The 11,830-nt window shown below is 46.4% G+C and overlaps 3 protein-coding genes across 6 annotated transcripts; 2 read left to right on the top strand and 1 right to left on the bottom strand.

Moving 5' to 3' along the window:
- Positions 1-157: 157 nt before the first annotated feature.
- On the top strand, positions 158-1,419 carry LOC148389440 (placenta-specific gene 8 protein-like). The gene is made up of 5 exons (XM_088391029.1): positions 158-214; positions 466-556; positions 756-880; positions 1,054-1,192; positions 1,340-1,419. The coding sequence occupies exons 2-4, from the start codon at positions 472-474 to the stop codon at positions 1,156-1,158; spliced, it is 315 nt and encodes a 104-aa protein (XP_088247155.1). The 5' UTR covers positions 158-214; positions 466-471; the 3' UTR covers positions 1,159-1,192; positions 1,340-1,419.
- A 161-nt stretch (positions 1,420-1,580) lies between these two features.
- On the bottom strand, positions 1,581-4,483 carry cops4 (COP9 constitutive photomorphogenic homolog subunit 4 (Arabidopsis)). Of its 2 annotated transcripts, none has more exons than XM_088391022.1 (10): positions 4,378-4,483; positions 3,777-3,856; positions 3,529-3,680; positions 3,321-3,424; positions 3,090-3,243; positions 2,863-3,013; positions 2,627-2,797; positions 2,421-2,536; positions 2,225-2,309; positions 1,581-2,005 (listed from the first exon to the last, which is right to left on the bottom strand). In XM_088391022.1, exons 1-10 carry the CDS (start codon positions 4,449-4,451, stop codon positions 1,872-1,874), a joined length of 1,221 nt encoding a protein of 406 aa, XP_088247148.1. In that variant the 5' UTR covers positions 4,452-4,483; the 3' UTR covers positions 1,581-1,871. The 2 variants fall into 2 exon arrangements, with proteins under 2 accessions (XP_088247148.1, XP_088247147.1); XM_088391021.1 differs by having other exon boundaries at positions 2,225-2,330.
- Positions 4,484-4,858: 375 nt separating this feature from the next.
- lin54 (lin-54 DREAM MuvB core complex component) lies at positions 4,859-11,727 on the top strand. 3 transcript variants are annotated; one of them, XR_015861518.1, is made up of 16 exons: positions 4,859-5,002; positions 6,594-7,228; positions 7,589-7,700; positions 7,776-7,915; positions 7,990-8,145; positions 8,317-8,503; positions 8,595-8,668; positions 8,748-8,945; positions 9,029-9,126; positions 9,209-9,277; positions 9,389-9,491; positions 9,558-9,695; positions 9,784-9,986; positions 10,063-11,280; positions 11,417-11,454; positions 11,665-11,727. XR_015861518.1 is itself a non-coding variant. In XM_088391012.1 (14 exons), exons 2-14 carry the CDS (start codon positions 6,623-6,625, stop codon positions 10,262-10,264), a joined length of 2,286 nt encoding a protein of 761 aa, XP_088247138.1. In that variant the 5' UTR covers positions 4,859-5,002; positions 6,594-6,622; the 3' UTR covers positions 10,265-11,727. The 3 variants fall into 3 exon arrangements, 2 of the variants coding, with proteins under 2 accessions (XP_088247138.1, XP_088247139.1); XM_088391012.1 differs by having other exon boundaries at positions 10,063-11,727; XM_088391013.1 differs by lacking the exon at positions 4,859-5,002 and adding an exon at positions 5,798-5,938 and having other exon boundaries at positions 10,063-11,727.
- Positions 11,728-11,830: the final 103 nt, after the last annotated feature.

Here is an 11,830-nt window from a genome sequence, read left to right on the forward strand (position 1 = left end):
CTTTTTTTCTCCCCCGCCAACCAGACTCAACACTTTTTTATTTCATTAAAGTGGAAATTCAAAACATGCCGTGAGAATAGGTACACAGCAGTGACAAAGAAAAGAAAGCGGGGCGTGACCTCCAATAAAAAAAAAAAAAAAAACGTCCCATCCTGATAAAACAAAACGGACATCGCCCCAGCTCATCAGTTCGTCCCCAACGCACCCTCGTTCGGTAAGACAAGCCTATTATTCTATTTTCAATTTTTAATTGGATTGTTACATTCTTTATATTAGCTGCAGGTGGAATATTGTGTTCACTTTTTATTTTTTCAAACCCAAATTGCAAAGTCTTCACGCGCTATACAGCAAATTATCACAGAATCTTAAATGTGTACATTTTAATATGATGTAAATTTTTTTTCATTGTTTCTATGATGGTGGTTGTGTGGCCGCATTATATATTTTGAGGAACATATTTTGCAGCGCATCATGGCCGTGACCAATCAACCGGGCAGGTATCCCGCCTCTGACTTCCAGACCGGCCTGTGTGACTTCTGCGACGATTGCGGAACATGTACGTTTCTCCAAGTTGAAAAGAAAGCGGAAGGGAAGACAATCGGTTAACAATAAAACTCCCACATGGCAATAAATCAGCCAATAAAAAAGATATAAAGAGGCTTGGCAGGAATCTTGAAGATGAAATCTGACCTCTAATTGGTATTCTATTAATGTTTGACTAATTTGCGCACTGCTCATCCTCTTTGCTTTTCTAGGCTGCTACGGCCTTTGGTGCTTCCCGTGCTTGAGCTGCACCATCGCCAGCGACATGGATGAGTGCTGCCTGTGCGGCCTGAGCATGGCCATCCGCAGCGTCTACCGGACCCGCTACAATATTAACGTACGAAACCACAAACCTTAGCCTTCATTTTCTATACCATTGCAAAATGAGACCTCTCATCTATGTTTGCTTTTCACTGCTGTTGCCCAACTTCCTGAAGAAGCATGTTTATTCAGCCGAGTCATTGTTCTACTCAAAGACCTGCGTGTTTGCGCGCCGACATGTGTTTGCAGGGATCCCTGCTCAACGACTTCCTCGCCAACTTGTGCTGCCTTGTGTGTAGCACCTGCCAGCTCAAGCGAGACATCGACCGGAGAAAGGAACAAGGCATCTTCTGAAAAAGGAGCGCTTTGGCGCAAACCTCCTGACCTGGTGAGTTAAACATTACACATCTAAAGAATGAGAGCAGGTGGAAAATGTGAATTAAATCTGATAGTAGTCATGTGGTTTCATTTCGATAAGATATCAATTGTTTTATAACATTGTGCAGCGTTAACATCTTTTCATTACCTGTTGCAGGTCTTATCAACTCTGAGGAGATCAAATCGTCTTTATGATTTGATATAGCGAGATTTCAATAAAAGACATTTGAATTGGGAGTCAGCTTGTTTGAATCTATCGCCCTAATATAAAAGTAGTGCTTTGGCACTTTCCCGTACCACATTGTAGAAACGTAGTGCTTGGCCGCCATCTGCTGTTATTTTAGTATTTTTACAGTGATGCATTTGAGAGAGAAAAAAAAAAACAGACTGAGCCAATAGCCGTGTGCACATTTAATCATATTTCAGTGTCGACACTGTGTGTCGTGACGGTTGGCCATGTGACACGTAGCCAATAAAATGCCAGAGCTTGAACACGAGAGCAATCGCGTCATCAACGCAAACATGAGTCACTGGGGGCGCCCGCCGGGCAATAAACGTGCCCTTGAAATATCCAGCCGATGGGACGTGAGCGGTGCAGGGATGTCATTTCCTTTGGCGCACCTTGCGATGATGCTTTGGAGTGGCAAGAAGAAAAAAAAAACTCAAGAGGGCGTGGGGTGGGGTGATTTTTACTGACTCATCTGGGTCTCCATGGCCTGGGCGGCCCACTCGGGAGCTGCTGTTCGGATCTTTTCCAGGAGGTTGTTAACCTGGAAACACAGCGACTGGATCTGCTTGTCCCACGTGGGAAGCGGCTCTCGTGCTGAAAAACGATATCGACATATCAATAAATGCTCAAATGGCTTTCAATAAAACACTCCAGAACATCTTTAGTAGAGCACCCCCTGCTGTCCATGTGACACTTTCTTTTTTTGCTTTTTCCACACTGACGTCCCACTCATTTACACAGAACGCAAGAAAACCGGCCAATGAATAATTTTGATCATCCCATCTGTCTATATCCCAGATTTTCTTAACTCACTCTCAAAGTGCACAATGCCGTCAATCTGGTCAATGAATCCGTTCATGCGTCCTTCGGTGATCATCTGTGATGCAATCTTCTCAGCCTGTGAATAGGAGCAGGAAAGCTAAATCAAAACAGCGACAAACAAAACAATTTAAAATGCAATACTTTCTCGCCATTTTTTGGCTCATTTGACTCCATCCGGTTTTCTCACTTTGGCCGGAGGGATTTCCAAAAGTGCTCCGAGCTCTTCAAAGGTGATGTTGTTGTAAAGTTTACTGGCGGAGAGCAAGTTGTGTTCAATCACAGCTCTGTCCAGGATGCTGGAGCCTGAAGTTCATATCGGGTCAAGTCAATAGAAATCCAAGTATTCCATCACATACTAAGATTGTGTCAGTTACAGGTTTGGCGGGTACTGACCGTCCGCCGTGGTGGCCTTCTGATGTGGCATGAGCATGGCGGCAAACTCCTGCAGCTGGTTGCCCCGGATGATGCGGTCCAGGTACATTTTCTCCAGAATCCCGTACGCGGCCAACTGCTGGCAGCGCTCGTCCTTGAAGAGGGTGGCCAACATGCGGGAACGTTGCTGGCCTGCAATCGCGGCAAAATAAAACATGAGCAGATTTCCCGGAATCACTTGGGAAGATTATTCGTACCCGCGGACGCCAGAATGGTGCAGTTGAGCGCGTGCTTGAGCGCCTCCAGCCGCTCGCTCTCGTGGACGATGGATTTGTAAGACAGCTCGTTGTATCGTTGCGCTGCTTCAATGAACTTCCTCCTGAAGTCCAAGACTCTGGCGTAGCACACCTACAGGAAGTGACAGAGTAATGCATTTAAAAGAAATTTATTTCATCGATTATTGATATCATTTTTGGTAGCTCACCTTGTAATGTATTTGCAGCTGTTCATTGGAAGACTCGTTTTGAAGCAGCGAGGCTCGGTTGATGTAAGCCTCAGCCTGCACCGGGTCGTCGTCCTCCAGGTAGAGACGGGCTATTTTCAGGTAGGTGTCCAACTTGTAGTCTACATTATATTGTCTAAAGGAGGGCGAAAAAGAACGTTTAATAGACCAGGAAGGATCTCACGGGTGACAAAAATGGCGCTCGTGGCTTACTTTTGCCCCGTCTCCAAAGGGATACCGACTAAAACCTGGGCGGCGTTTCTCCAGTCGCCCTCCTTTTCGTAAATGGTCGCTAAGTGCTGTCTGATAGAGGCCACCTGTGCAAAGTGAAGAACAACACTTTAACGTGGAGATATAGAAAGACACAAAAGTGAGGATTAAGAGGTTGCATGTTTGTGGCATGTTATAAAAATTGAAGTACCTGCTCCTCAAATGAAATGACCCTCGGCTGGATCTTCTCCAAAGTGAAGTGATACACCGCCTTGGCCGTGGCGTCGGGCAGGTTAGGCAGATGCGTGCAAAAGTCGGTGAGAAGCTGTCTCGAGATGACTAGACTCACGTTTTCGTTGACCACTACGAGAGCATGAAAAGTAGAGGAGAGGAATGTGTATTATTATTGGGCAATATGCAAGACTATCAAGTGCTATAAAAGTGACTCATGTTGCATACTTGCTTCAACAAAGGCCTTCAGGGATTCAAGCTGATCAGCATCTGTGAACTGGACAGCTTTTTCCAAGATTTGTCTATATCTGAAATAAAATATGCAATATTAGGCAACTTTTTCCACAATTTAAAACGGTTCTTAGCAAAATTATTTAGAATGAATCAAAATATTAACAATTTGACATTCCATCCATTGTCATCTATGCATTTTGCTGTCCTCTCTGGACAAGAACTGTGAAAAGAAAATTCATGTACTATACTTTCAATTAAACAATGATCTTTGTTGCCCATCGTTTGGCTAAAAGTAGTTGCTAACTCACATGAAAACGTGCAGATGGTGCAAACGTTTATGGGGCTCGAACGCTATGCCTACATTTTTAATCATTCAATCTATATTGACAAAATAATTTCAATCTCAAATACATGCAATTCGAGAAAATCACCTATATAGGAGCTATAGCAAAGGAGCTACCATTAGCTTAGCTTGGTTTGTCATGGTAACACCTCCACCCGCCTTAGTCAAACGGAGTGATTTCTATTCCGTACCGGGGAGAGTTTGATGCATGCCAAATAAATAAAAAACACTTTTCCGGTAAGCGTCACGTACTTGGCCGATAGATCTTTGTGGGAGCCAAACGAATTCATCAGCTGTGCGAGCTCCTGCCGCACTTCGGTGGCCATTGTCACACCGTCCCGGTTGTCAACAACGCCGCTTCCGCTGCCAAACGTGTAACTTCCGTTTAGAGGCGAATAATTAAAAAAACATTTTTAAATTTTTTTATTTATAAAATCTATATCGAAAGCTCAGTCCGACATTCAAATGGCATTTTTAAAATGCAATTTAGATAAAAACAAAAATGAAGGAAATCCCAAAGTTAATCCTGCTTTCGGTCGATAGGTGGCGTAATAGGAAATGTTTTCATAGAGGCAACCGGCCACTTAGTTGTTTGGGACGTTCACCTAAAATCATCGACTATATTTTATACCAATACACATATGTTTTATATGTATGGATTTATTATTTTCACAAATTCTGCATGGAAAGTACCTTGGGGGGGCTGAATTGCTGCTACTGTAACTTTAACAATGACGTATTGGTGACGTATGTGGAGGAAGGCGTGGCCGACCTGTGAAATGTCAGGGAGGAATGGCGCTCGGCGCGGTATTTTGAACAATCGTCTTTTGCTTTCCTGGTTTCTCCCGCAAACGCTGGCTCGCGTCAGATAACTCAGGTAAGCGCGACTCGGTGCGGGAAGCTCGCCGCAGCTCCGGCGGAAAAAAACACTACGCGTGGGTCTACATTTTTAAGGTGTACAAAATAAACGTAGAGCTGAAGCTAGCTCGGGTTAGCCTGCTCGCCAAGTTTGCTAGGAGTACAGCAGTTGTGCTCCTCGCCCTGAATGATGCCGTTTCGGACGGTTGACATCCCTTCATGAACAACCTGTTAAAAGCATTTTGCACCCTCGGGCAAATTATATTCGCGTTCATGGTCGCATCAACTTGTCCAAGGTAGTCGCTAACGTTCCGCAGCTCATCACTAAGACGTTTTTTTGCAAGGGTTGTTTTGGTGGCGTGATGTTCATTTACAACATTATTGCGTATAAGGTCCACGTTGTTATTTTTACTGTCACCGATCTTTTAATTTTGATATGTTTTGGACAAGGTATGCTTTATAATAACTCCTTATATAACAACCTGTTAAACAAAGTTATTTAAAAACAAACAAACAAACACGCAGACACACAATTAAATTGAGTAAAAGAGGATATGTTAATAACTCTGTGCCTTTGAAACGAGACTATTTTCTTTCCACCATCGGAATGATCTCAAGTGACAGATGAGGAGAAGGGTTCTGAAAAACTAAATTTAACTTTCCTCACCAAGTCTTTACTTATTCATTTCACTGTTGTGAACTTTTAGATCACTGTTTAATATATTTATACTCATGATTATTAATTTAAAAAATAATATATTCTGCTGTTAGCTCGCTGTTAGCCGCGCAGCTAGCAGCACTGATGACGAGATAAAAATGGCGGATCTTTCGAAATCCAAGCCCGGCCTGAAATAGTAACGCAGCCAAATAAATAGCTCGCTTTCGCTCTCTTCCTTTGCCCACGGACTAGGGCCTCCTTCCCGAGATGGTTTTCATGTCCCTCCACACATACAAAGTAATACAACTTTCCGGCCGTTTTGCACAAAAGCAGTCGGTTAGCCAAGTCTGGGGGCTAAGCGAGCCCCTCGGTGGGGAAGACGCAAGGATTCTACCCGGGGATGATGATAATGACGATATGATTATGTCATTAACCTGTAATCAGTTGTCGGCCTCGGCTGTAAGCCTTTTTGGTGACGGTAAAGGACGTTTTTCTGGCACGCTTAAATTCCAAAACAGGGTATTTTGGGTGGGTGGGCTAACGTTAGCTAGGCCACCCTGGCGGTTTGTTTACGTTCACGTCAGAGCTTCTAAACGGGAACATAAACGCTCTTAGACAAGGCAACTGTGCTTATTTTCAACATTATCAACGAATTTAGGCTTGTGGGTTATGAATATATTTGTCAACGAGTTGTACTGCTTACCAGTACGATTACAACACTCTGAACCTTGACCTCTAGTAGGCTTACCTCACATTTCCTTTTTTTTTTTTGTTTATGTTGCAAACTTGGTCAGCTCTCTGCTTCCTCTATTGGTCGACGAGGGTGAATAAAGTTATTTTTGTTATCTGAACTCGAGATGCTCATTTTTGACTGACATGGTCCAATTTTAAGAATCATAATAAGGGTGATTTAGGTTGACATTTCGACAAGCGTGTTTGTCTTCTGTTAAAGGTGTGCCGGGGTGCCGAGTCATCGCCAACATGGACGTGGTGTCGCCCGAGCTTAACAGCCTCCTTCCAGATGAAATCATGGACATGGAGGCCATTGAGGAGGTGGCTCAATCCAGCCGGGACGCGTCCGTCGCCATGGAAACGGATGCGTCCCCGGAGAGCGTTGTCACATCGACGGAGCACGTCGTCACATCGACGGAATACGTCGTATCGGCTTCAAGTTTGTCCTCCCCGCTGGTGACGCTGAGACCAGCGCTGGCCACCTCCACTGCCGCCACCAGGACCACGGACAGCGTCGCGGGGACGACGGTCACCACCAGCGCCTTGCAGAAGCTCACGGTGCCGCTCAGCATCTCCGCCGCCAACCATCAGATCATCCTCAACAAGGTGGCTTCGGCCCAGGCCACGGAGGCGGCGCGTTCGGTGGGGGGTCAAAAGCTTCTGGTGACCACCATCGGGAAGACGGGACAGCCCATCGTGCTGCAGCTGCCCCACGCCGCCGCCAAGGCAGGGGGAGCGGCGGGCGTGACCGACGGAAAGTCCATCAAGTTGGTGGCCATCGGCGGGAGGTCGGATTTGAAGCAGACGGTTGGGAGCGCAGTCGGCTTACAAGGGCAGCAGCTCAAAACCTTGCAGGTTGGTTCAAACGAGAACAATTACATCGCTTTGCTTTGTGAGCCGAAATCTGAGATGCAGTCACTTTTTAGCAAAATATTTTTGAGGTTGTTTTTTGTCTCATGGTTACCATGCACCAGTATGTGCACTAGAAGGACTTTAACCAAAATTATTTTCCATCTCATTTCAATCTTTTTTTTTTTAATACTAAATTGAAAGAGTGTGCATTAAAGGGCGCTCCATGATGCTGCTTTCTTTATGACAGCTTGTCTAATTATGCATCAGACTGCCCTTGCATGAGCCTGCTGTTGTTTTGTTGTTGTCTTGCCTTAGATGTGGACAAATCATTCTGTGTCTTTCCTGATCCTTTGTCATGAACAGATTGCAAAGAAAACGCCGGCGTCCTCCACTCCGCCGATCAAGTACATCATCAACAAGCCGGTGAACAGCAAAGTGCTGAGTCCGCAGACGTCGGGCTCTCCCGTCATTGCGGGTGAGTGACACTTTTTCAAACGCTCTCCGCGCACGGTTAGCGCTTCTGTAGCTAATGAGGGCATCTCCTTCGCAGGACGTGTCCTGGCGCAGAATTCGCCGACGATGCCTCAGAGGACGATCACTCTCTCAGAGTCCCCGCACAACACCACCATCAGCATCCAGAGCATCGCCGGCAAAAAGATCGCCATCTCCCCCCTCAAGACTCCTAGCAAGGTGAAGCTTTGTGCCGACTCGACAGCCGTATGTTTCCCAATGTTGGCTCCGTCTTACTCTTGTTTTCCCTCCAGGTGACGGTGGTGTCTGTGGCGTCGCCCACCTCCGGGGGGACTCCGAAGTCGATGACGCTGCCGGTCAGCGTGGCGCTAGGCCAGCAGATCCTCTCGATGCAACAATCTACCACGGTGTCGCCCGTCAAGGTGGCCACCAGTCAGGCAGCGGCGCAGGTGAGCGAGTATTTCAATCAGTGTGTTGTAAATGACGGAAAAGAAATATTCAGATTGCAAACCTTAACACTCATCGCCTATTGTCTTTGAAAGCATTTTTGTTCCCAAAATGAAATGAAGTCCTACTCCCAAATGCTCGTCCCTGAAATGAATCCCTCGTCCTCTTTCCAGAATATCAAATCGGTGCAGTCGGTGGCGGTGGGCGGCTCCCAGTTCAAGACCATCATCCCGCTGGCGGCTCAGCCCAACATGCAGCAGATCCAGGGAAGCCGCTTCCATTACGTGCGCCTGGTCACGGCCACCACGGCGAGCGGCGCCGTGCAGCCCAGCGCTCTCAGCACCAGCACCATGCAGACAGGTGACTCAGATAGTGGCGGCGGTGGCGCTGTTCCCGAATGATGTTGCGGAAGACTGAAGGAAACACAGACTAAACATGGCGCGTCCCACAGCTAAACCCATGGTGGTCAGCACGGGGGCGGTGAGAATGTCGGTCCCGATCGTTACGGCGCAAACGGTCAAGCAGGTAAAGCGGCGCACCAAAATTATTATTTTGTTCCTGGTTCAAACTTCGGCTCAATTCCAATGCCGGGCTTCGCCCACAGGTGGCGCCTAAACCTCTAACGTCGGGAGCCCAAGTGATGGGCGGCACGGCCACCCAGCAGCGCCTCATCATGCCCGCCACCGCGCTGCCGCAGCTCCAGCCCAACTTCGCCAACCTGCCGCCGGGCACCGTCCTGGCGCCGGCCCCGGGCGGCGGCAACGTGGGCTACGCCGTGTTGCCGGCGCAATACGTCACGCAGGTTTGGTGCCATTTTTAGACCCAGATTTTGAGTGCCACACGATGTGATATTGACACGTGTGTATCCGCGTGTGTGACGTGAAGCTGCAGCAAGCGCCCATCGTGACCCTCGCCAATAACTCCACTTTTCAAACCTCCGCCGCCGCCACCATCCAGACTCAGGCCCGGCTCCCGCTCAACGGGTGAGTACCCGAGTCTATTTCCGGGGCGATCCGAGCGCTGATTTTAATATACACAAGTGATGTTGATGTTCTTGACTCGCAGGATGTCGGCCGAGGCGGCGTCGCGGCCGAGGAAACCGTGCAACTGCACCAAGTCTCAGTGTCTCAAGCTGTGAGTGTCAACACGCCATTATGTTTGAAATTTCTCATGATGCGAGTTTTATTTGTATGATTGGAATGTGTACGAACAACACACTTTGTCCGTCTTCGATCTGCCCTCAAGATATTGCGACTGCTTCGCCAACGGCGAGTTCTGCAACAACTGCAACTGCAACAACTGCTTCAACAACCTGGAGCACGAGGCCGAGCGCTCCAAAGCCATCAAGGTACGTCGCCGCTCGGCCTTTTCGAGACACGAGCCTTGACGCTCAGCCACTTTGTTTCTGCCACAGACGTGTTTAGACCGCAACCCGGAGGCCTTCAAGCCAAAGATCGGCAAGGGCAAAGAGGGCGAGTCGGACCGGCGCCACAGTAAAGGCTGCAACTGCAAACGGTCGGGTTGCCTGAAGAATTACTGCGAGTGCTACGAGGTGAGCCTTCAACTCGGCACGGCTTCCAAAATGAACCGGAATTCCCTCTCGAGCTCCCTCTCCTCCTTCCTTTGTGTTCTCGACCCAGGCCAAGATCATGTGCTCGTCCATCTGCAAGTGCGTCGGCTGCAAGAACTTCGAGGAGAGCCCCGAGAGGAAGACGCTCATGCACCTAGCCGACGCCGCCGAGGTGAGGGTCCAGCAGCAGACGGCCGCCAAGACCAAGCTCTCCTCGCAGATCTCAGACCTGCTCAAGAGGACCACGCCCGTCATCTCAAGCGGCGGTGGCAGGTACCAAAACACTTTGGGAAAAACAAATCATAAAACACTGTACACCTGTCTGTGCACTGATTTGTTCTCCTCCCAGACTCCCGTACACGTTCGTTACGAAGGAAGTGCTGGAGGCGACGTGCGAGTGCCTCCTGGAGCAGGCCAAGCGGGCAGAGCAGGCGCGGCAGCCTCAGGCGGAGGCCGAGCGCTTGATTCTGGAGGAGTTCGGACACTGTCTCATGAGGATCATCAACTCGGCGGGCAAAGCCAAAACAGACTCCGCCGGCATCAACAGCTAGGCCGGCTCAGAACGGACACATATGGAGCATCAGAGACGCTGGTTTTTGCGCAAAGGTAGCGCTCCTCTTCCAGCTTTTATTCCCCCCCCTTTTTATACTCTTTTGCTGTCCTCTTTCCTATCTGATGTTTTATGGTGAAAATATGGTGTCTAATGCTATATTTGTGCTCCCACTAGATAAAACGCAACACATTTTTGATATTTATTTTGACAAGTATTTGTAATTAGTCAGCGCTAATCTTATGTTGCTTACACTGTTCATTAATATTATTGTTATCATTGTTAATAATAACCAAGGATACATCTATTCGGAATTTGCCCGCGTACAGAATGGCTCAAAAATATAAAACACTTTTGGCCAAACATTTGCAATCCTCGTGCTCAAGAAAAAAATGTATTTGGTGGATACACAATGGAAGAAGCACAGAAATCAACAAAACATCCAAATCCGGTGGTGAGTATGATTGGTTGAGAGTGTGGTGTGCCTTTTTACATGTTGGTGGAACACAGTTTAACAGTTTTTAATCGCTTCAAAACCACCCTAATACATTTTTGATTCATGCGCTTATTCATCTCCTGTCAATCAAAAACACTATTGTAAAGAACGTATTCGGCATTACAGCAACCTTGTGGAGAACTGTGTACATTAGCTAAATTGTACAAAATAAAACAAATATTTAGCTATGTATTGAATTCAAAACACAAAAACGTGATTTTTTTTCTGTTGTGCTTACTACATCCGTGCAGTAGGTGGCGCGATTTAACATCCAAAGACGCGAGTCGATTAAAAGTAGTTTTTTTTTTAGTCTTCGTTTTAGTCGCTCGAGGGCTCGAAATTGTGTTTTATATTTAAAGTGAATGATAGCAATTATTGACGAAGTTTTAAAAGCGGAGAACAGTAAGACACATGCATAGATGTTTAGCATTGCGCTGGGGACTTTTTTAAATAACCGTCGAAGAAGAAAAGGCGGAAGTGGAGTCCTCCTTTCGAAGCATGGCGTGGTGGACGCACAGCAGGTAAAAAAAATAAAGTTTTATTCATGTTAATGTCAATTAAGTGTGTATTGAGTTCAAGAGACAAACTAAACTTTTCTTAGTGTGGCTTGTGGTTCTTGTATATATTTAAAGCATATCGGTTTCGACTATTTTTCAGTTGAAGGGCTCAAAACGAACACAAAGCGGACCATTAAAGTAAGTATTTTTAATTTCATGTTAATTATTGTGACTTAATAGCCATCCCAATGATTATACCAATCACTACCCATCTGACCCATTCGCAAGTCTGGGAAAGATTATGCACGACTTAACGATGAGGGTTTAGGTCATTTAACTGAAAGTACTTAAACACATGTAAATTTGCCATTTTTAATCACTTGTTTTTTTTGTTTTGTGCTTTTACAGAGTTGTCCTAAAGTGGCTGTGGAAGACTGTTTTGTTAACCTATTAATAAATGTGTGCACTTTATTTTGTGTTGTGGTTTCTGTTGTCTAATTTCATTTTCACGTGAATTTAAAAAGCACGATGCCAATTAAAAATATTTCTATACATACAAAACACTTATAAATTA

This window comes from Syngnathus floridae, chromosome 12 (genome assembly GCF_059516105.1).
Source record: "Syngnathus floridae isolate MCC-2025c chromosome 12, RoL_Sflo_1.0, whole genome shotgun sequence".
In the NCBI taxonomy this organism is placed as follows: Eukaryota; Metazoa; Chordata; class Actinopteri; order Syngnathiformes; family Syngnathidae; genus Syngnathus; species Syngnathus floridae.